Genomic DNA, 20,542 nt, shown 5'->3' with positions numbered 1-20,542 from the left:
AAGATCATGGCAAAGATGACGAGAGACTGGTAGTATAATTCTCATCTTCATCCGAATGCCTGTTAAAAATGCAGACACAGCATCCTTTTTAGTCAACCTAGTATTATTTCCATCGGACACAAACAAAATTCCCTCAAAATACACCTGAGAGAAATCAATGTTGGCTATTTTCATTGGAAGATTAGCTCTTATTTTATGTATTCCACATACACACAGGTTTTTTTTTACGCGGGGGATACGTATCTCGTAAAAAAACCGCGATAATTGGAAAATCCGCGTAAAAAAACCTGGGTGTACGCTGCATATTCAAATTGCATCGGAGATAGACAATCATCGCCCACATTGCAAAAATCGATTCGTCGAGCTTGCAGTAATAGATCAACCTGGAACCAGTAAAAGAATACAAGAATTCGCGAAAACTGAATGTACGATCGGAAAAAGTCACAAATGGGCCCAAAACACCCATAAATTCACACAAGATCTCCACCGACAAACAAATTATAAAAGTCAGTTTGCTTCTAATTTTGGATTTTGTTTTAGAAATCATCGAAATAATTCTTTAGGACAACTATATCGAAATTATCAAAAGTAAAAAATGTTTGAATGGGCCGATGCCGCTAGAAGCCATGATGTGGGCTGACCTGGTACATCTTTTATTATTTCCTACGTGATCAGTGTTCAAATTTTTACCCCCATATATTCCTGTTAGACGCAGTCCTATGTCAAAAATCAAATCGGGAATAAAACGCACAAATGTACTCACTAACAAAGGTTCACGTCAAGTTTGAACACTTTTCTCATAAATGAATGACAACAACTTGCTTGATTGAAATTGTCAGTTTGGAATTTTCTTGATGAGAATGCGTAAAAAGAATAAAAAGAAAACAAACTATCTGTCATTCAGCTGGCTCCTCTCTCTCAGGTTAAAAGCACTCGAGCACTAAAGTTTTTTTTACTCTAGTGTATTGAAACGAATTCCATCCCCTTACCATCCGGCCGTCAACTGTTAATGTCAAATTGTCGACGAAATCGGGGGGTCATCCATAGCTGCGCATACCAAATCAGCCATCTAGCTCGCGAGTCACACGCACACACCGAGAGTCTCCGTCCGATGATCGACGAAATTTGTGACCCCTCGTACCCTTCCTCTTTTGCGTACAATAAAGCTGTTCCGCGGATTCGTCAAGTTGTATATGAAAGAGCCTGCAGAAAACGAAGCGAATTTTGAGAAGCGCATATATTTTCGATAAAATTTTCCGTATTTCCTACAAAATCGCGATCGTATTCCGCCGAAATAATCGTGTACGCGCGTCTCCTGGTGAACAGATCGGACCACGGAGGGTCCAAGTCTCGTTTCTCCCGCTGGATGCTGGAAGTGTTTTCCTGCGAGTCAGAATTTTTGTGTGCTGTCGGAGGGCATTCTGTGTGTTCGGAGAGAGAGAAGTTCCGTTCCCTAGTCGATCTGTGCTGCCTGCTGCCAATGCTTTTGGCTAGCCCCCGCGGAGGAGCAGCCTTTTTGTGCGGAGTGCGCGAGTGAATAAGGTTAAAGAGGAGAAGGCTCAGAATTATTGCCTCCACCGTACATTTACCTCTGGTCGAACAAAACGGGGTGAACAGTCAGCATCGGAGTCGGGAGTCGGCTATCCAGTGGTGCTACCATCGGACGCGAGTAGTACTTCGATTCGGAACAACGTCGCATCTTAAAGTAAAATATCGGAATTCCGCGGTAAAGTGGGATTTGCTTCGAGAAGTTCAGAAGTTCGCGATTGCGCGCGCGTGTGTGTGTGTGTGTGTGAGTGAGTGTGCGTGTGTGTAGAAAGTGTTTTTGTTCCTGGGCCTCTTGCCCCGTTGGATTCCGTCGCTGTTTTGGAGTTGGATTTGTTGTACCACCAAGCCAAGCTCCGCCGGACTGGAAGCAATAGTGTCACCCGAAAGTAGATGAAGGTTGGTATCCGGGGATGATCCGGACCATTGAGGGGGGCTCTGGTTAATGCGCCGAGCAGATGAGGTACACTTTCATGAATGTCACTTTTTGGTTAGTGGAACAGTGGGTGCAAAGCATCAGTTTGGTGGTCAAAAAATAGATTTGTTCCAAGAAATAGTTGGCAGTGTATCTCAACTGACAATATCAACCGAATCACTATGAGAATTGTCTCACAAATTTGTGTTCATCTGATTTCCGCCAGGAACCATCCACACCGCTAGCTGAAATTCGTTCGGAAGCCACCGGTGCCACCAAATTCGAAGTCGAACTGGTGGATACAGTTTCATCATCGCTAGGGAAGCGACACCAACGCAACGGAAATCCACGTTGTCAGCAACAGGACAGCAGCCAAAGTCAAGAGCGATCGGCGCGTGGCGCAACGTTTGCACCCTCCGACCGTAGCAGCACAATCAGGGGTCAACGCCGCCGAAAAAGATGTCTAGGAATAAAGACAAATATGACATCAATAATTCCCGGCGACACACCTACTACACGGTGGAGGAAGTTGCGGCCGGCAAGTCGAACAATTGGCACGGCGTCGAGATAACCGGCAGTGTGCGCAACCTCAGCCCGACGCTGTGGAATTTCAATCACTTGACGGAACTCTACCTTAACGATAACTGTTTAATGCGGCTGCCCCACCAGATCGGTCACTTGCAGAACCTGCGGTCACTCGATTTGTCCAGCAACAAGTTGCGCAGTTTGCCGGCCGAGCTGGGCGAGCTGATTCATCTGAGGTAATTTGAGGAAAAAAATGCTACAGCACTCGAGAGGAACGTCAACTGAGCTGGATTATCTTGTCTCATTTTAGGGAACTCCTGCTGAACAACAACTTGTTGCGCGTGCTTCCGTACGAGCTGGGCAAGCTTTTTCATCTGCATGTGCTTGGTTTGCATGGGAATCCACTTGGGAAGGACGTGATGTCGATCTACAACGAGCCAAATGGAACGCAGAAGCTGCTCACCTACATGCTAGACAATCTGACAGGTTAGTAGTTTGCACTAGGGAGAATCCGTTGCCTTCGCTTTGTAATTTCATACCGATACCGTTAACATCGATCCGGACTGCACAATTGAAGCATAATTTTGATTGCTGATACCTTTACACTCTTTTGTCTGGCGCAATTTCCTTCTCCATGACTTTCACACTTAGCTGATCCCTCCGAACTGATCGATTCTGCGTATACAATCTCCTATATTCTGTACCGCGAGTAATGTGAGATAGCAAAGTTTCTCGCTGTATTCTGGAAGTCACCTTACTTTTCAGTTCCTATTTGATGCCCGGGTCGGTAACATATAAGAACACGACCTCAAACCTCATCTAATGACACTATAATCACGCATCATACACCGCGCGGAATCAAGGAGAATAAGCAAACATTTGCGAATCTCACATTTCTGCGCGCGTTCCTTCACGATTTGGAAACATTTTCGTTAGAAACCACTAGCGCCAGAATTTATGCAATCCTAGTTATAATGGTGTTAAAAGACGATGGATGTGAATGCGTTACGCTTGAAATATTTCGAGTAGACTGCTTTGTCAGCTCAGGATGATGGAATTGAAACACATTTTCTCCAGAAGAGCAATTCCGCGCCGCTGACCCGACCCGATGATGATGATGATGATGGTCCCACCTCATACCCCTACAATGGTTTGAGCAGGACGATTTATCATTAAGATAATTTTTTAAGTTTAACAAAGCACATCTGGAACCAGTATGCAAAATAAAACGAACTGGTTCTGTTGCAGACATAAATTGATATCATAAGAACATTAAACAAAAGACGGAAACCGAAAAGTAAAGATATAATCCCAAGGCATGTCGAGCAAATTTCCAACCCGGGAAGATCCTTGACTGATCGGGAATCGAACCCGATATCCTCAAGTTTCCACTAGATACTTACACTGAGATCTGCCGCGGTACAGAAAAAAACTCGATATAACCATCTGCTAATACGATAGTTTACAAGTATTCCGTCTGGGCTATCCCTGGTTCGAATCCGGTTTCCACTGAAGACCCTAGAACATTTCATTGTATAACGATTTTCGCCAGTGTTCAAAATCAAGTTATCTATGTCTACCGAAACGCGCGCGTGGCTCAAGCTTTTGTAGACTACTCATTTATTTTTTTTTTTCAAATCTCACTTACAACAACAATAATGTAACAAAAATCCATCATCATCAATACGAACATGATAGCTTATGCAAACATAGAAACATTGAAACATTTTTACAAGTTCATAACACAGATTTCACATGTGACAGACACAATTCTTTGAACTCAGCTATTGTTGCCGCTCGTTTGATATTTCTGGGCATCGAATTGAAGAATTTTAATCCTTTATACAATAGTGAATTTTGGGACCTGCTAAATAAAAAGTTAGGTGTTCTTGCATCAATCGCGTTTCTTGTATTATATCTATGCAAATCACTTCCTCGTTCAATTCGATCACACAAGTATCGAGGCAGCATATCATTCAAAATTTTAAAGATGAACACCATTGTCAAGTAATAAATTCTTTGCTTCACAGATAACCACTGTAGCGCGTCCAACATTATGACAGAGGAAGTGTACCTATGACATCTTAAAATTAATCGCATGATTTTATTTTGTAACCGCTGCAATCGCAATAGTTGTGTATTATTTGCAAGAAACAGGATGGATGAGCAGAAATCTATGTGTGGTGAGACGAGTGATTTATATAGTTTGACTTTACTAATTGCGTTTAACTCATTCTTCAAACGACAAATGACGCCGTACTTTTTAGCAACCTTTTTGATGACATTATCAATGTGAGACTTAAAAGTTAGTCTGTCATCAATAACTACTCCCAGATATTTTATTTCTTTAACCCGTTCAATAGTCTCACCATCGATTTCAAAATTACCGTTATATCTGGAGTTTGCTGAAGAAATGAGCATGTATTTTGTTTTATTAACATTCAACTTTAATTGTTTGAATTTCAACCACCGAGCGAGAGAATGAAGATCTTCGTTCAAGTGCTCCGCGATTACATTGAACTCCTTAGCTGCGATGAACAGAACAGTGTCATCCGCGAACAAGTTGATATCACAAAAACGTAAAACCCGCCGCATATCATTAATATATAAAATGAATAAAATGGGCCCTAACACACTTCCCTGTGGTACACCAAATGTGTTATCGATGGGAGTAGAAATAAAATCGTTGAAACGAGTCTTTTGAGTTCTATCACACAAGTAGCTTTCAAACCATTTGTATGATGTCCCTACAATTCCAAAGCGCTTCAATGTTTGCAACAATAAGGCCCTAGAAATTGTTTCAAAAGCGCGTTTCAAATCCAAGAACACCGCAAAAATAGTTTCTTTAGCCTCGATATTCTCTTTCCATTTTGCCAACACCAGATTTAGTGCGGTCTCACAAGAGTGTCCCTCTCGATATCCCGACTGTTCCGGTATCAGCAAACTGTTATTGTCAATAAATTTCATCAGCTGGCCTTTCACAACAAGTTCTAAAATTTTTTCTAATGTGTGCAACATGTTAATGGGGCGGAACTCTTCGGCTTTATCCGTCCCATTAACTTTGGGGATGGGAACCACAAGAGATTCCTTCCAAACTTCAGGCACGTGCCCAGTTTGCAATGATTCATTTATCAGGCCTAGCAATTCGTGTCCAATAACATGAAAGCAATCTTGTATCACTTTTGCGTTGACATTGTCGATACCAGCCGATTTATGCAAAGAAAAACAAATATCTCTCAACTCTGCAAATGTGATGGGTAGAAAACATTCTAATCTGCAATTGCTGCTTATCGGCTGTATTATTTCGTATGGCTCACTGACCAATTCAATACTTTGATTGATCAATTGAACACTATTCACGAAATAACTGTTGAATTTTTCCGCAATGATTTGTTCCGAATGTTCTTCTGAACCTTCAAAAGTTATGGACCGCGATAAACTATTTTTAGTGTTAAGTAAACTTTTTAGTATTTTCCATAACTTCTTGCTGTTATTCTGATGTTGATCGATTTTCCTCTGTATATATTCACATCTTGTCTTTTTCAAGGCTTGTGAATATATATTCCGCGCGCAGGTGTACCTTTTCCAATCGTTTTCTATATTACTTCTACAAATTTTTGAGTACATTTTATCTCGTTTACGTTTGAGACGCAAGAGTGATAAAGTGTACCAGCTGTTCGAATTTTTCGAATTGATTTGTTTCTCAAAAACTAGGCTATTGGTACACACTTTCAAGATATTAGTGAGAACAGCTGCTTTCAAATCCAGATTGTCCGTTATTGCAGTAAAATCCAGGTTTCTAGCAACAAGATGAGACAGTGCTTCCTTTGAATACTTGTTCCAGCACTTGATTTTAACTCTATTTTCTTCACGTTCACTCTGTTCGTTCTCAATATAAATAAAAATTGTCTCATGATCCGTTATTTTCAATTTGGCCTCTATCAAAGAATGAACTGTATTAAAATTAGAGAAAACGTGGTCTATCAAAGATCTACTGTTTTTCGAAATTCTTGTAACTTCTGTTACAGTCTGTTTCAAGTTGTAAAAATCAGATAGTTGCTTCAATTGCTTCGAATTCTGCACGTTGAGCCAGTCAATATTGAAGTCACCAGCAATTACATTCAATTTACTGGAGTCAATGAAACTCTCCCACCAGTTTTCTAAAATTTCTAAAAATCGCTGATCACTAGAACTGGGGGAATGATACAAAATTCCAAAATTTCCCATCTGCATACCTCTTTCAACTGAAATTGCCAAGAACCAATTATTTTCAACAGATTCGTTTAACCGAATGTTGAATTTAATCGATTCTTTTGCGTAAATAGCAACTCCTCCAGTGTGTCTGGAATGTGAAAGGCAAAAAGCAACTTTGTAACCCGGGATGCCATATTGATCAAATGAATTCTCATCAACAATATGAGTTTCAGAAAGAAAGACTAATCGTGGACGGAAATTTTCTACAAGTTGGCGCATTGCCACATAATTTGTAGAAAGCCCAGCTATATTGAAGTACAACATTTCAAACTTCCTATCGCATCTTCTTTCCTTGGGTTGCTATTTACTAGAAAAAATGTTGCTTTTTTTCTTTTCTAACAGCCTCCGATACACTGGACACTGTGTACTATAAGCTGGGTGGTTTATGTCCAATTTAAATTTTTGCTCTTGATTCACTTTTAAACAATTTACGCACTTAAACTCAGTTGACGAGCATCCAGATGTTATATGTTGTTCATTACATCTTGAGCATTTATCTTCATTACTACAAACTTTGCTCTTGTGCCCGAATTCTCCACATTTGAAACAACGTAGAACAATAAAGGCCTCAGCAACTGAACACTTATCCCATCCGATGCTTACTTTACGAGTACTCATCAGACATCCATAAGTGTCATGATCTACTTCAATAATCGTATTATATTTGTTGTACTTTAAACGTGGATTTTCATATTCTGCAACAACTTTAACATCTCCAATCTTGATGTCATCATTTTGACTTTTTAAAAGATCTACGAAAACGTCTGAGGAATATCGATCACTCATTCCTAATATCTTCAATCTTGGTTTTAATGGTTTGGGAACAACAGCGCTAAACTTTTCTCCCAGATTACTTTCTATGTTATTTTTCAAGTTTTCAATGTTATCCCCTGCCGCACACTCAACAATAATCGAGCCGTCTTTCCCGTTCCTAAAATTGCTAATTTTATGGATTCTTGGATTTAATTTTTCTTTTAAAAATTTTCTGGTTTCGTCATTATTTTGCGACTCGACAGGTTTAATCACGATAACAGGGCAAACCTTACGTTTTTTTACGGATTTTGAACTCTTTAATACACTTGCATACGAGCGTGCATTGTTTTCAACCTTTTCGTCATTACCATTGTCATTAATTTCTATTTGTATCGGTTCCTCGCGCTTATTCATTATAATTTGTTTTTTCCTACTAGGGCAGTCCGGTTCCGAACCAGCTGTTCTATTACTCAGAGTACGTTTCCTGTTCATCCCAGCTAATTTTTTATCATCGTTACTATTTTCAACAAATGAACTTTTCAATTCTTTCAAATGTTGAGAAATACTGATATCAATACTTCCCATCTTTTGAACTAGCCGTTCATCGAAAGATCTGATCAGTTTCTCCATCTCTCTTTCCATTGCAATCTTTATTTGATCATCGATGTTTTTCTGGATCTCGCTTAAAGAAAGTGAGAGAGAAGAGATTTTTTCCATCTCTTTCTTCACTTCTCCGAAGTCCAGAATATCATCTCGCGAACAATAACTCTTATCCGACAAACATTCAGTACACTTAAACTGAACATTTTCATTCTCAGCTATAAGTTTCGCAGCTGCTTTTGTGAGGGATGTACAGCGCCGATGATATCGAGCGCCGCAAATTCCCCCGCAAACAACTGGATCATCATTGATCATTATTTTACTTTCACACACTCTGCACACACTCATTTTGCTTACAATATCCCGTGCAAGCGCCAGCAATAGCTAAGAACAAAACACACATTGAACACAAAGGGACAACCAAACAATTATATCGCTACAGCCGCCACCAAAGCGATAGCAGACTGTAGCGTTATTTTCAATTTAAATGATGAAAACCAGAGTAAATGAAAGCATGCACTTATACTTATCTGGATCATCGGTTTAATTAAACGTTGGACACAACTTTTTTCACGTTTGCACACAATTTCACATACAAAATATTAAATTGAACGGAGCACAATTTCTACACAAGCTACCATGTTCGCAATTCAAATCAATTTTTTTTTGAAGCTTGGTACTTATGATGAAAGCTACCTAAAATCACAATCTATATAGGGTAGATAGGGGCAATATGGTCCCTCTAAGAACGAAACGTCTTAAATCATGTAGGAACATCTATAAATTATGCTACTTATTAAAACCTCGCGATTTGAAACCTACATCGATCAATAAGTAGATTGTATTGAATGCGTTTTAAAAAAGATTTATGTGGAAAATTTACACTTTTAAAAATATGTTCCATTTCCGTCGATCGAAAACACTACGGGGCAAAATGGGCCACCATGTGGGGCAATATGACCATGTTTATTGATTGAATAATTTAAGCATGTTTTCGTAGGGGAATAACGTAACAAGTTCATAAAACGAAAGCTTCTTCTATTTTGCAACTTTCACGTGTATTTAATTGTATTTCATTCAGTTTGTATGTACAAAAAATAACAATGTGATAAAAGTGATTGGACTACTATTTTACGCTGCTCAAATCAGAACAGAGAATATCTGTGCATCGATAGCATTGGTTCCGTTTATCGCTACCCGTAGAGGAACTGAATTGTGTCCCACAGTAGCAACATAAGGTGTCATGTGGAATATTCCATAGTGGTTATTCCTTGCTCAGCACCCAGCGCTCATCTGATTTTTTCTCCGCATTGCTAGGATTTTGGAATTTTTGGTCTGCACCTGTTGAATAAAGATAATAACTTTTAGTTTATTTGCTGCTCTTATGGAAAAAAAGATATTTACTTGAATCACTGATGTTTCATCGACGTTGAATTGCCTTTCTGGTGGTGTGTTGTATTTCTGCTGTTCGTCCTCCAGTCAATCGTAGAATTTCCCGACTGCAACGCGATTGAATCATTTAGTCCTGGCGGCGGAGGTTGCTTCTGGTGTCCGAAGTGAGATTTGTGGGTGACACTTCCAAAAACCCGCCAGCCAATTTATTCCTAATTTCTTTTGAATATTGAAAGGGTGAGAAATATGGAGCAAAGGGTCTGCACAACTTAAATATCGTTTAAGTGTTTCTCGTGGGACACAATGCACTAAGGATGCTTGTCACACTGTCGTACTTCTCTTCGCTGCCTCGGTGGCCGTGTTCAAGCTGGTCTGTGACCACTTTTTATAATCGGATGTTCTGATATAATTCCGCACCATGATTCCACATTTAACTATTTCCAACTATGTTTACAAGTTTTGCAGCTGTTTTTACAGGTTATGTTGAAAAAATACCTGGTCATAATGCCCCTAGCAGGTATGCCCATTCCGCCCCGTACATTTACGCTCAATAAAAATGAACCGATCTTTTACATGAAACGGCAAAGCACCGCAATAAATCAATGAAAATGTTCAGAAATAATACCAGTATGAATTGATATAAGGAGCAGAGTCATAAATTTCAGCATGGAGCGTACAGAGCTTATTTTGTTAACTGCTTTTTTATATGTTTTTCGTGATAATCGGTCAGTGTGATATTTTTTTCAATATCGTTATACAACAGTTGAATTTGAATATGGTTTTCACGGAGATACTCAATAAGAGTATTTCTAACACAATTGTTGGCAAATGAGTGTTATTGATTCAATAAAAAGCCCAAACGAACGGTGGCCCATTTCGCCCCGCCTGGTCATATTGCCCCTATCTACCCTACAGTAGAACCCAGATTATCCGCGAAATAGTCGGGCTAGATCACCGCGTATAACGAAAATCGCGGATAACGAAATAAAAGCCATTCTTCGCCGATTGCCCGAAGTAACCAGACGAAGGAAAGTCGCGTCCAAGTTCCGTTATCGGTTACCGCGTGATTGTTGTTTTTTTTTGCCGCTGAAGAGTTCATTTCGCTATCTGGATAGTGAGTGAAGTGCCCTGCCTGCAAGTGGATAGAGGCTTTCATCCTCGGAAAGCCAAGCGTTGGTTTTTGTTTTGTCGCTGCTTCGCCGACATTGGAGATTTCGCCGAGTCATCGTGCCAACAGTGACAGTGCGGGTAAGCTTTCACCGACGACTGTGTGTAGTGGTGTCGTAGGCACATTCCCACCACCAACGAGCTTTCAGCACGCTCCCGTTCATCTGCACTGGAGTGCGTTCATAGGTGAATAAGATTGAATATAGTGAGAGAAAATATTTATTAATTATAAGTTTTTTTTTTTTGTTTGTTTTTGTGAATTATTATTATTGTGAAATATTATTTTAAAAAAATACTTAGAATATAAGTGCCAATTTTAAAATGGCAGAGGGTGGGGGACCTTCGGATATGGAGGTCTCTGACTCTAGTTCCCTCCTAAGTGATAAAAAAAAGTCACTCAAACGCGTACCAAATACGGAAGATACTTCTTCTGGGGACGAGTCAGCTAACCCTTCCAAGCCTCCCTCCAAAAAACTAGCAAATCTCCCATCTGCCCTTAACGATCCCACTCTACCTTCAACCTCGTCTTCTCCCTCTGTTCTTCCCGCTCCTTCTCAACCTTCGTCTTCCCACTCTCAATCCCCGTCCTCGCCTTCCCCCCCTGTTATTCCCACTCCCCGTGTAAAGGTCTATCCAGAAGATGCGCCCGGAACTAGTCCCTGGGTTGTTTTCTTCAGGCCTAAGCCAAATGGAAAGGCGTTGAGAGTCATGCAGATCGCGAAAGATCTGGCAAGGTATACCTCCGTTTCGAAGGTTAGACCAAACAAATTGCGAGTTGTCGAAAGATCTGGCAAGGTATACCTCCGTTTCGAAGGTTAGACCAAACAAATTGCGAGTTGTCGTGAATGATCGAAAAGACGCAAACAAGATTGTTGTCGATCAGCATTTTACAATTGAGTATCGGGTCTACATTCCCTCTCACATAGTCGAAATTGAGGGTGTGATAACCGAAACGGGCTTGACGTGCGAATACATTACGAGTGAAGGTACCGGCCGTTTTAAAAAACTGCCCTCGACGACTGTTAAGATCTTGGGTTGCCGCCAGCTCGGAACAGTCTCCCATGAAGGAGAAGAAAAGAAATTTACGCCGTCCAACTCGTTTCGAGTCACCTTCGCTGGTTCAGCTCTCCCTGACTACGTGATGGTAGATAAATTGAGGTTAGCCGTGCGACTTTTTATTCCAAAGCCAATGACTTGTCTAAAGTGCAAGTCAGTTGGTCACACGGCTGCTTATTGTGCCAATAAAGAACGATGTGCCACTTGCGGAGAACAACATGAGGGGAAATCCTGCAGTGCGACTGAGCATAAGTGTCCATATTGCGGGGGATCCCCACACGTGCTCTCAGCTTGTGAAACATACAAGATTCGCTGGGAGAAACAGAAGCGCTCTTTGAGGGAACGCTCTAAACGCACTTTCGCAGAAATTTTGAAGGGCGCTTCTCCACTAGCTCAAGAACAACAACCAATCAATACACACAATGTCTTCGCTACGTTGCCAGTTGACGAAATGGAAGCGGATACAGCTAACGGGGGCACGCCGTTTATTTCTCAAGGGAATCCCCGGCGCAAAAATGTGACCACTCCCAAAGTTCAAGGACAAGTCCCTCCGGTGATACCCCCTGTTAGCTTGCCCAAAAAATCGAGTGCCGCGGATAAGCAAAATCAGGTCCCTCCTGGCCTCCGTGGTAATAGTTCACCTTCGAACGACCCAGCACTCGAGGGGACATCAAAAACCCCAACTGTCCCTGTTTTTCCGTCAAGTTCAACTTCCCAATCGGGATTTATAAAGTTGTCTGACCTTGTGGATCAAATCTTCACGTGTTTTAATGTTTCCGACTCCATCAGAACCATTGTCACCGCAATGCTTCCAGTACTAAAGACAATTTTGCAGCAATTGATGCAAACATGGCCCCTCCTTGCAATGATTATCTCTCTTGATGTCTAATTTAAATAGAGAGGTCGGAGATATCACTGTTTTACAGTGGAATTGTCGTAGTCTTATCCCTAAATTGGATACATTCAAATTTCTAATTCATAAACTCAATTGTGATGTTTTTGCTCTATCCGAAACCTGGCTCTCTTCTCAAAATGATCTCTCTTTCCACGATTTTAATATAATACGCTTGGACCGCGATGACAGATACGGAGGGGTACTATTGGGGATCAATAAGTGTCACTCATTTTTTAGAATTGACCTTCCACCTATTGGAGGGATCGAAGCTGTTGCTTGTCATGCAAACATCAGAGGCAAAGACCTCGGTATAGTCAGCTTGTATTGGCCTCCGAGAGCTGCGGTTAGCCGCAAGCAACTTGTTGACATGTGCTCACTCCTTCCTGAGCCACGATTGATCTTGGGAGACTTCAACTCTCACGGAACTGCCTGGGGGGAACCGTACGACGATAATCGTTCATCGTTGATATATGACCTTTGTAACAGCTTCAATATGACCGTTTTGAACACTGGGGAAACAACACGTGTACCTAAACCTCCTGCTAAACCAAGTGCTCTTGACCTCTCGCTTTGCTCGAATTCACTATCGTTAGATTGCAAGTGGAATGTAATCCAGGATCCCAACGGTAGTGATCACTTGCCAATCAAAATTTCCATCACCATTGGGTTGAATTCTTCTGAATCTATAAACATGGCATACGACCTCACAAGACACATTGACTGGAAAAAATATGCGGACGCGATTGCTCTAGCCATCAATTCCAGAGATGGTTTGCCTCCATTGGAGGAGTATAACTTCATTTCTCGTTTGATCTATGACAGCGCGGTTCGCGCTCAAACGAAACCCATCCCAGGTTCCACTATTCGTCGAAGGCCTCCCAATCCATGGTGGGATGGCCAGTGTTCCAAGCTTTATGGAGATAAATCGAATGCATTTAAAGCTTTTCGGAAACGTGGAACCATTGAGAATTTTCAAACGTATTTGGACCTTGAAAATCAATTTAAAAACTTGATCAAAGGGAAAAAACGTGCTTATTGGCGAAATTTCGTGGGAGGTTTATCACGAGAAACGTCAATGAAAAAATTATGGAAAGTGGCTCGAAACATGAGAAATCGCTCTTCATCGAATGAAAGCGAGGAATATTCACATCGATGGATTTTTAATTTTGCACGAAAGGTTTGTCCCGATTCCGCTCCAGTGCAAAGAATTATTCGAGATATACCACAAGATAGGTGCGATCTTGATTCCGAGTTTTCGATGGTAGAATTCTCTCTTGCTCTCCTTTCATGTAACAATTTTGCTCCGGGATCGGATAGAATTAAGTTCAACTTGCTGAAAAATCTCCCTGATGTGGCGAAACATCGCTTGTTGAACTTATTCAATCGGTTTCTGGAGCATAATATTGTTCCAGATGATTGGAGACAAGTACGAGTTATAGCTATTCAAAAACCCGGAAAACCCGCGTCCGACTTCAATTCGTACCGCCCAATAGCAATGCTGTCTTGTATACGGAAATTGTTGGAGAAAATTATCTTGTTTCGCCTTGATCGATGGGTTGAAACGAATGGCCTACTCTCAGATACACAATATGGGTTCCGCAGGGGCAAGGGGACGAATGATTGTCTTGCGTTGCTTTCTTCAGAAATTCAAATGGCTTACGCCGAAAAAAAACAAATGGCTTCAGTATTCTTGGACATAAAGGGGGCCTTTGATTCAGTTTCAATAGAGGTTTTGTCAGACAAATTACACTCTCGGGGTCTGCCGCCTCTATTGAATAATATGTTATATAACTTGCTTTGTGAGAAACATTTGAACTTTTCTCACGGAGATTCGGCAGTAAGTCGGGTCTCTTACATGGGACTCCCCCAGGGCTCATGTTTAAGCCCCCTTTTGTACAACTTCTATGTAAGCGACATCGACAATTGCCTTACACAAAATTGCAGCCTAAGACAAATTGCAGATGACGGAGTGGTGTCTGTCGTAGGATCAAACGAATCCGACCTGCAAGAATCCTTACAAGATACTTTGAACAATTTTTCAACCTGGGCCATTGGGCTAGGGATCGAGTTCTCCACGGAGAAAACAGAGATGGTAGTTTTTTCTAGGAAGCATAAACCAGCAAAACCAAAGCTTCAACTTTTGGGTAAACCGATCACTCATGCTATGTCATTCAAGTATCTTGGGGTCTGGTTCGACTCTAAATGTACTTGGGGGCCCATATTAGGTATCTGAGTAAAAAATGCCAACAAAGAATAAACTTTCTCCGTACAATTACCGGCACCTGGTGGGGAGCCCATCCTGAAGATCTTATAATGTTGTATCGAACAACTATTCTCTCAGTGATGTAGTATGGCAGTTTCTGTTTTCAATCAGCTGCCAAAACACACCTCATTAAACTCGAGCGAATTCAGTATCTTTGTCTCCGTATTGCGTTGGGATGTATGCCCTCAACGCATACCATGAGCCTCGAGGTTTTGGCAGGCCTACTCCCACTAACAGATCGCTTCAATTTATTATCTCTTCGGTCCCTCATCCGGTGTAAGGTTATGAACCCATTGGTGATCGGAAATTTTGAGCAGCTGATCGAGCTAAATTTTCATTCTGGATTCATGAGCTCATATCATGAATTCGTCTCCATGCAGGTTAATCCTTCTTCGTATATTCCTGACTACGTTTGTTTTCCTGACTACATCAATTCCTCTGTGCATTTTGATCTGTCCATGAAGCAGGATCTCCATGGAACATCAGACTATCTTCGATCGAGGATCGTTCCAATGATCTTCGATGCAAAGTATGGGGATATCAATTGTGATAATATGTACTTTACTGATGGGTCCTCTATGAATGAGTCCACAGGATTTGGAGTGTTCAACGAATTTTTTAGCACCTCACACAGTCTTCAGAATCCTTGCTCAGTGTATATTGCTGAATTGGCAGCGATACACTGGGCGCTGGACAGCGTCGCCTCACGACCTGTTGAACACTATTACATTGTAACGGATAGTCTTAGCTCTGTCGAAGCTATCCGTTCAGTGAGGCCGGAAAAGCACTCGCCGTACTTCCTTGAGAGAATACGAGAAATTTTGAGTGCTTTAACCAGACGCTGTTATGTCATTACCTTTGTCTGGGTCCCCTCACATTGCTCAATTCCGGGTAATGAGAGGGCTGACTCATTGGCAAAGGTAGGTGCAATTGAAGGCGATATTTATCAGCGTCAAATCGCCTTCAATGAATTTTATTCTTTAGTCCGTAAAAATACCATCGTTAACTGGCAACGTAAGTGGAACGAAGATGAATTGGGTCGGTGGCTTCACTCGATTATCCCTAAGGTTAGCCTCAAACCATGGTTCAAAAGTCTGGACTTGAGTCGGGACTTTATTCGCACCTTCTCCCGACTCATGTCCAATCACTGTTCGTTAGATGCGCTACTCTTTCGTATTAATCTTGCCGACAACAATCTTTGTGTTTGTGGCCAAGGTTACCACGACATCGAGCACGTTGTTTGGTCGTGCGAGCTGTATCTTGTCGCCAGATCGAATTTAGTAGTCACCCTTCGGGCCCGAGGAAGGCAGCCCATGATGCCGGTGAGAGACGTGTTGGCTCGGTTAGACCTTGATTACATGTCCCAAATATATGTATTCCTTAAAGCTATCGATCTTCGTGTGTGATTGTCCTTACATCCTTAGTTTTTCCTTTTCCTTTTCCTTTGTGAGAGATCGGATCCCTTCTTAAGAATAAGATGAAATGTAAATACATATTAGATATAAGATAGGTTTAAGAATTGAGTGTGATGAGTGTGATTGAGAGTGTGAGTGTGATCATTGTCAATATATCCTCATATCCCCTCCTTTTTCTGAAGAAAATATGTCACCCTTCTAAACTCGAGTCGACCGCGAGTAATCGGTTTCCTATATTATTAACATTAGAATTAAGGAAAAATGTTTATATACTAGTAACAATACAGTAAGGAGTTCGGCTCCTTTAAACCTATGTAACTGAGCCTGTAAAAATAAACGATTTAAATAAAATAAAAAAAAAGAAATAAAAGCCTAAAAATGAGGTGCAAACTCGAATACAAGGTATTTTAGCATGAAAACTATGGGCCCTATTATAGAAATCGAATCGAGGATTCGATACAGTCACTATCACTATCACACCGAGTAAAATCTGGAATTATAGAAATCGAGGAAAACAGCTCGATTCGATACTCTGCTCGAATGTCATTGGCGGTGCTGAAATATTTTGTAACGAATTTGAAATGTGCCACAAAGCACTATAGAAAGAATGCCAAATCTTTTTTTGGGCCATCTGCTATGAAAATTATAAATATCTATATTTCCAAAAGCGTTAATATGGTTATGTTTTGGAGAAACCTTATATTCCCTCAACTAATGAAGCTTAATAGGCGTAATACATTCATGGATGTGTAATACAAACGACATCATGGAACAATTTTCTTCACCAAAAATATAATTATTAGAAAACTTCAATGCGGGAAATTTGTGAATTATTTCGCATTCAGTTCAGCAGCATTTTTACCAATGAAATCCTTAGTGATCAACAAGTATCTGCTGCAGCACACAAAATCCCCTGTATGCCTGCAGTTGGACCTCATCCTACTATTGATCCCGCTACTGTACAAATTGCGTGTTCGAAATTGAAATGCTCTACTAATCCAGGGCCGGACGGAGTTGCTTCTTTAATAATCCAGAAGAGTTCGTCTGCCTTATGCTCGACTTTATCTTTAATTTTTAACACGTCTCTACGCTGCGGCGTTTTCCCTGTCATTAGGAAAGAATCATACATTTTTCAGGTTTATAAAAAGGGTTCCAAACGTGAAGTATCAAACTATCGGGGGATTACATGTCTGTGTGCTACCTCCAAACTGTTTGAACTCATTGTTCTCGAATCTCTAACGCATAGCTGTTCCAGCCTTGTTTCGGAATATCAGCATGGTTTCATGCCCAAACGATCTACATGTACGAATCTCGTCACTTTTACCTCGTTCATAACCCGCCCACTTCAGGATCGCCTCCAAGTTGATGCACTATATACCGATCTATCAGCTGCTTTCGATAAAATCGATCATCGTATTGCAGTGGCTAAATTACAAAGACTAGGTTTTCATGGGTGCGTCTTGGATTGGCTGAAATCCTATCTAGTTGGACGCAAAATGTCTGTCAAAATAGGCAATCATGTATCCAATCCATTCGACGTAACGTCCGGTGTACGGTGTATCTTCACAACTGCAATCTATGGAAGTCCGTAAGGAGTCACGCATGAATTCCATTTTTTTCAGCAAAACAATTTTTTGCATTTAATTCTTTTTTAGCGTCGATTTCTTGTTGTAGCGGCGTCAACAGCTTTATTGTATTGGGACACCAGCTGTGGCCCTAAATTCTCGCTTTTTGTGTGCTGGTGTTTTCTTTATCTTTCACCTCATGTGAATCCAAATCTGTAATTTAAAAAAAATCATTGTTTTGCAAGACATTTCAGCTTTAGCATATGGTATAGCAAGTTTGGTATAGTATAGCAATAAAAAAGAGAATTGCTGACAAAAGTAACACGTACTAATGTACGCTAGCAGGAATAAGCAAATCATAGGTAGGAAATTCGGTTGAAAGTAATTCAAAGAATATGATACAATTTACTTATGAAGATATATGTATCGTAGAAGAAACACTTACTTTCTGCCACTCTGTACCAAGACGCATTGATGGTCGCAGTGCATTAAGCTCCTCACTGAATTCCTCCCACTTTTTCCTTAACCGGGATTCTATTTGAACTAGTGTTGAATAAAAACCATCTTCGCTAAGCCCAAATGCATAAATTTTCGGGCTAGGTTGCATCGAAAACCTATATATTCCGAACGAAAATCAAAATGACATGTCTGGACATGTCTGGACCAGTGAATATGAGCAAATGAACTTTTGTTCTTTGATATGTTTTGAAGTTTATTTTTCCACCCAGTGTCACTCTTTCATCTTGATTATTCCAGATGCCAGAATTGAATTTCATTTTAGCCAAATGAATATCAGCTGTTGTTTACTTTTAACATGAGGCAGCTGTATGCGGTTGGTTGTTATTTATGCCGTTGTTACCGGCTCGCCAAACAAAATCCTGCGCGATTTCTTGCAAAGTTCGTTTCGTCGAACTCTGGCGTCTTGTTCAGCCTGACAATTTTTTTTATTTTTGAATTTTGACTCAAAATCAATGCCAGAACGAATATCGTTTCGAATGTGATGAATATCAATTTGTTGCTTTTGATATTCAAAGTGTAAATAACAGCGAAGTTATGAACCCCACTCAATGCCGCATTCATTCATTATAGCAAATTTGTTCATGCATCAGCGATATGAACAAAATGAACTTGTTTGTTTTTTTTTTCCAAAATATATATTTTTATAAAGGCTCATATGGCGTTAGCCTCACGGGGCCGGGAGTTCAATACAATTTTTCTTATTAGCTATGTTAGTAATATGTAACCGATTACTCGCGGTTGGCTCGAGGTTAGTATTACAAGGGTTTTCGTAATTGGGATGTTGCTGTCTCCAATGCTCTGTACGTGTGCCCGACACGGGATACTTCCTATTGGGATGCAGCTGACCCTTAATCAGCAACGCCCCCCTAGTCTGTACCTCATATCTAGCGTGGTGCGTCTTTCTCGACTCGAGGAATCCAGGATAGAATGGTCACTAGCCGGCGCAATCATCAGTTCGTGTAGAGTTGTCATGAGCGGTACAACCTTTGGCTCTTGTTGAATGATCAGTGGACTGCACAACCTTTGACCCGTGTGTCTGTAAAGAGTGTGTGTATGTATTGCCGCGACTAAGTAAAAGTTTATCGATCGGATAGGAGGGATATGAAACGGGGACACAACGAAGGAAACATCATTAAACGTTGACATCGGCGTTTCTGAGGAACAGGTATAGATGAAGCAGAAGATCAGGATCACGGCTACCTAAGATATCCCGGACGGGGATCTCCGATTGTCTGCCTTGTGCTCTTAGTGCTCTAGAGAGCTGAGAGCGAGCAGCATGGAACCGGATACACGACCAGACAACATGCTCGATGTCGTGGTAGCCAGCGCCACAATCACAAAGATTGTTTGCTGCGAGCCCAATGCGATAGAGATGCGCGTTTAGGTTGTAGTGATTGGACATAAGCCGAGATATCACGCGAATGAAATCACGACCTACATTCAATCCCTTGAACCATGCCCTCGTCGAGACCTTAGGGATAATCGTGTGTAACCAACGACCGAACTCATCACCACTCCACATGCGCTGCCAACTTACGAGCGTATACTGACGAGGAATGTGGAAAAATTCATTATAAGCAATTTGCCTTTCTAAAGCGCCCACCTTAGCTAGCGAGTCCGCTTTCTCATTCCCCGGAATCGAGCAATGAGAGGGAACCCATGCTAAGGTAATCTTGAATAATTTTTCGACCAAAACACTCAATAGTTGTCTTATTCTTGTTAGGAAATAAGATGAGCGTTTATCAACCTTCATTGAGCGGATTGCCTCTAATGAGCTGAGACTGTCTGAAAAAATAAAATAGTGGTCGATGGGCAATGTTTCAATGATCCCTAATGCGTAATATATCGCACCCAGTTCAGCGACATACACGGAACAAGGATCTTTGAGTTTGAAAGAGGCACTGGAATTTTCATTGAAGATGCCGAAGCCAGTGGACCCGTTTATGAATGAACCGTCAGTAAAGAACATTTTATCAGATCTAACTATACCCCCATATTCTGCCGAAAATATCGGCGGAATAGAATCTGAGCGTAGATGATCTGGGATTCCATGGATTTTTTGTCGCATGGACAGATCAAAATTGACAGAGGAATTGCAAAAGTATGGGAAGCAAACTTGGTTGGAGATGCCCGGTGAAGGGTGCACGTCGTGGTTAAGGTACTCATGGTATAAAGACA

The 20,542-nt window shown here is 41.0% G+C and overlaps 1 protein-coding gene across 1 annotated transcript in view; it reads left to right on the top strand.

Moving 5' to 3' along the window:
* Positions 1-1,156: 1,156 nt before the first annotated feature.
* The window catches only part of LOC129781570 (CCR4-NOT transcription complex subunit 6-like), a 316,234-nt gene continuing 296,848 nt past the window's right edge, over positions 1,157-20,542 (top strand). Inside the window, exons 1-3 of the mRNA XM_055789450.1 lie at positions 1,157-1,944; positions 2,187-2,721; positions 2,796-2,971. Coding sequence (XP_055645425.1) covers positions 2,420-2,721; positions 2,796-2,971 — 478 coding nt within the window. The 5' untranslated portion in view covers positions 1,157-1,944; positions 2,187-2,419. The remainder of the gene's footprint in view (positions 1,945-2,186; positions 2,722-2,795; positions 2,972-20,542) is intronic.

The sequence above is a fragment of the Toxorhynchites rutilus genome, chromosome 1 (genome assembly GCF_029784135.1).
Source record: "Toxorhynchites rutilus septentrionalis strain SRP chromosome 1, ASM2978413v1, whole genome shotgun sequence".
Classification (NCBI taxonomy): Eukaryota; Metazoa; Arthropoda; class Insecta; order Diptera; family Culicidae; genus Toxorhynchites; species Toxorhynchites rutilus.
This window is presented reverse-complemented; position numbering and strand designations above follow the sequence as displayed.